Genomic DNA, 3,412 nt, shown 5'->3' with positions numbered 1-3,412 from the left:
TTATTTTTACATTTTGGTCTATGAGAAATGAGCACACCATTAATCTCGATTCATATTAGCTCTTCCCTCTAAGCGCGGCCATCCAGTGGCGTTAAGGGTATCAATTGAGACTCTTTCGCTGAAAAATTACATTATATTGCTAGGTTAAAGAGTTAATCTTAATATATATATTGTTTATTTATTTATTTCTTCTATGTATTTATTTTTTGACATTCTATAATAAAATTCAGGCTCTGCCACTGAGTCCATCTTGACTCTAACACTTGTCCCGATATAACCACTAGACAAACAAAACTAAATTTAATCCTAACTATCAAATTAGTTTACATATATTTTTTACAATTATTTGAAGTATGCTTCTAAAATATTAAAGTATATCCTTGATCAATTAGAAAATCCAAATATCCTGTAAACAAAAAACATATTTTAGACAAATCTCAAAGATTAGGGACCCATTTGAACATTTTCCTTATGAGATTTTTGCAAGTAGAAACACGGTTGGGAAACGGTGAGGATTTCGGTGTTATCCAGTGCAGGCTTTTTCCAGTTTACCTCAACAGAACCCGACAAATGTTTCTCCCCCCACCGGCACACACACACACACACATCTTCCTACCCCCTTCTCAAATTCTTCCATTTGGGTCTCTCTCTTTCTCTCTCTACATTCACATAAACCCTCTCTCTCTCTTGACTCTTATCTTTTTTCTTGTATTCGTATACATGACGAATTCTTAAGAAAGATAACGACTTAGTTAGTAAAAATAAAAAGATAAGATGAGGATGTTAATGGCCATTGATTCATCTCTATATGGTTTCTTGGTTATTGCAGCTTACCCCAAAAGGTATTCTTCCAAAATTACTTCAGATTTAGTCCTTTTCTTAGGCCTTGGCTTCATTGATTGGTAATTTTTCATCTACCCCACCTCCACTTTTACTTATACATCCACTATATTTACACTTATATTAAAAAAACAAAAGATTTTTATACTAAAGATTTAATTTTTGTATGTCTTTCTAAAGCTTATGCACTTTGTTGATTCTTGGATTTGGGTTGAATATAAATAGGGATTTCTTGATTTCTGCATCTTTTTTTCTATTGCAGTTAGTAATCTGTTCTTAGCAGCTCATTCTTTTGTTGCATAATAATTAGGGCTTTGTGATTCTTGTTTTGCTCTACAAAATTCTATATTTATTTTCACTTGACCTGGGCTTATAGTATTTGCTGATATTTGCATAATAATTAGGGGTTTGATATAGGTTTGATGTTATAGGGTTAGCATCTTTGATGTCTTTGTAAAGATTAGTCTCTTGTCAAATTGTTCTTTGGTAGAATTTTGTGAGATAGTAAAATTTGTCAAAAAAAAGAAGAAAAAAAAAAGAGAAAAGGGAATTGTGAGATAGTAAATACTTGTTGTTACTGTATTTTCAATGGAGAATCATCACCCTTCGACCCGTTTGTCCATGGATTCAAGTGCTTCTTCTTCACATGATGAATTAGACCTCGAGATGAATCGCCAAGTAGTCATAACTTGTCCACCTGATATTAATTTACCTTTATCAGCTGAGCGTAGCCCTCCTCCACAGCCATGGAACTCGGAACACTGTGATATTCTTGATGTTGGGCTTGGGACCCAAGTGTATGAGACTGAAAGTTCTCTTAGTGCATCTAAGATCGGAAGGAAATGTGCGAAACGCTTAGATAGTATTTGGGGTGCTTGGGTTTTCTTTAGCTTTTATTTTAGGCCCGTGTTAAATGAGAAATCCAAGGCAAAGATGGTACGAGATAGTAATGGATATTCGGGGTTTGATAAGTCTGATCTCCAGCTTGACGTATTCATGGTTCAACATGATATGGAAAATTTGTATATGTGGATTTTCAAGGAAAGGCCCGAGAATGCATTGGGTAAGATGCAGCTCCGGAGTTACATGAACGGGCATTCTCGTCAAGGAGAGCGTCCATTTCCCTTTAGTGTTGACAAGGGTTTCGTCCGATCTCATAGAATGCAGAGGAAGCACTACAGGGGACTATCAAATCCTCAGTGTATTCACGGGATTGAGGTCGTTCCATCTCCCAATCTCGTGGTTCTTGACGAAGAGGAGCGGAAAAGATGGATGGAACTCACGGGTAGGGAACTCAACTTCACTATCCCACACGAAGCAAGCGATTACAGTTCATGGAGAAACCTCCCCAACACTGAATTCGAGCTCGAGAGACCACTCCCACCAATTAAGAGTAATTCGCATTCCAACCCGAAGAAACTAGCTAATGGGTCAGGGCTTAATTTGTTAACTCAGCCGTCCAATCACAGCAATGGGGACGCGATGGATCTACTACCTGCCAATGGCAAAAGGAAAAAGGATTTCTTCCCTCACGGAAATGAAGATGAGTGTTATCTGCAAGTAAATCCTCCTTCCTATCAAACTCCGGATTTGGAAATACACCCAACTGAACCGCATTGGTTACATGAATTTAGCGGGGTTATGAGGGACGCCTACGGGCCCGTTACGGCTGCTAAAAGCATATATGAAGATGAGCAAGGTTACTTAATTGTTATCAGTTTGCCATTTGTGGATCTTCAAAGGGTGAAAGTTTCCTGGCGGAACACGCTGACACATGGGATAATAAAGGTATCTTGTTTGAGCACATCTCGGATGCCATTCATCAACAGACAGAACAGAACTTTCAAGCTCGATGATTCATCCTCAGAACACTGCCCTCCAGGGGAGTTTGTCAGAGAAATTCCTCTCTCAACAAGAATTCCTGAAGATGCTAAAATTGAAGCATATTACGACGAATCAGGAACAGTGCTCGAGATGTTGGTGCCAAAACTCTGTGAAGGGCCTGAAGAACATGAAGTTCGCGTTTGCCTCCGTCCTCACCTTGGGGGAAATGACCTCATGTTGACCTAAAGAAAGTAAGTAGAAACGCAATCGCGATTGTTAGGAAGGGTGCTTCATTATGCACCAACTTAGTTTCTTATGATGTGGTTTATGAAACTGTATGATCTATATTCGTTTTCCACGTACTAAACGTTGTTGCGTTGTTAGTAGGTTTCTCAGCCTAGCTTTAGCTTCTGTTGCAACAGTATTTTACTATATGAAATTTGATACCCTTACTTAGTTTAGTCAATTGATATTTTGTCATCCATTAATTTCATACCTCTTATTGGAATTGCTTGCAATGCTAGTTACACGTTTGTTTGTTTTCAGATCTGAAGATTGAATGTTTAAGTAGACATTATGCTGTGTTACACAGTGGTTTGTCATATTGGTATTCAAGAATTTGTTTCAAATATATGAGGAGAGATACCCACGTATCCAGTGTTGTCAAAGACAAAAAACTGAAAAACTCTACTAAGTGCTCTAGGTCAATTGGGGCTTTAAGTGCAAAGTGAATGTGGGATTTAATTAA

The 3,412-nt window shown here is 37.9% G+C and overlaps 1 protein-coding gene across 1 annotated transcript; it reads left to right on the top strand.

Moving 5' to 3' along the window:
- The first annotated feature begins 592 nt into the window (after nucleotides 1-592).
- Nucleotides 593-3,130, top strand: LOC107771860 (uncharacterized). Its single transcript, XM_016591319.2, has 2 exons — nucleotides 593-842; nucleotides 1,562-3,130. Exons 1-2 carry the CDS (start codon nucleotides 809-811, stop codon nucleotides 2,908-2,910), a joined length of 1,383 nt encoding a protein of 460 aa, XP_016446805.1. The 5' UTR covers nucleotides 593-808; the 3' UTR covers nucleotides 2,911-3,130.
- Nucleotides 3,131-3,412: the final 282 nt, after the last annotated feature.

This window comes from Nicotiana tabacum, chromosome 10 (assembly GCF_000715075.1).
Source record: "Nicotiana tabacum cultivar K326 chromosome 10, ASM71507v2, whole genome shotgun sequence".
Lineage (NCBI taxonomy): Eukaryota > Viridiplantae > Streptophyta > Magnoliopsida > Solanales > Solanaceae > Nicotiana > Nicotiana tabacum.
Note: the sequence above shows the minus strand (reverse complement) of the source record. Positions and strands in the feature narration are given on the sequence as shown.

Coding starts and splice junctions, on each gene's coding strand:
- LOC107771860 (XM_016591319.2), top strand. CDS start 809: ATGGTTTCTTGGTTATTGCAGCTTACCCCAAAAG. Junction 843..1,561: donor ATTGCAGCTTACCCCAAAAG/GTATTCTTCCAA, acceptor TACCTTTATCAG/CTGAGCGTAGCCCTCCTCCA.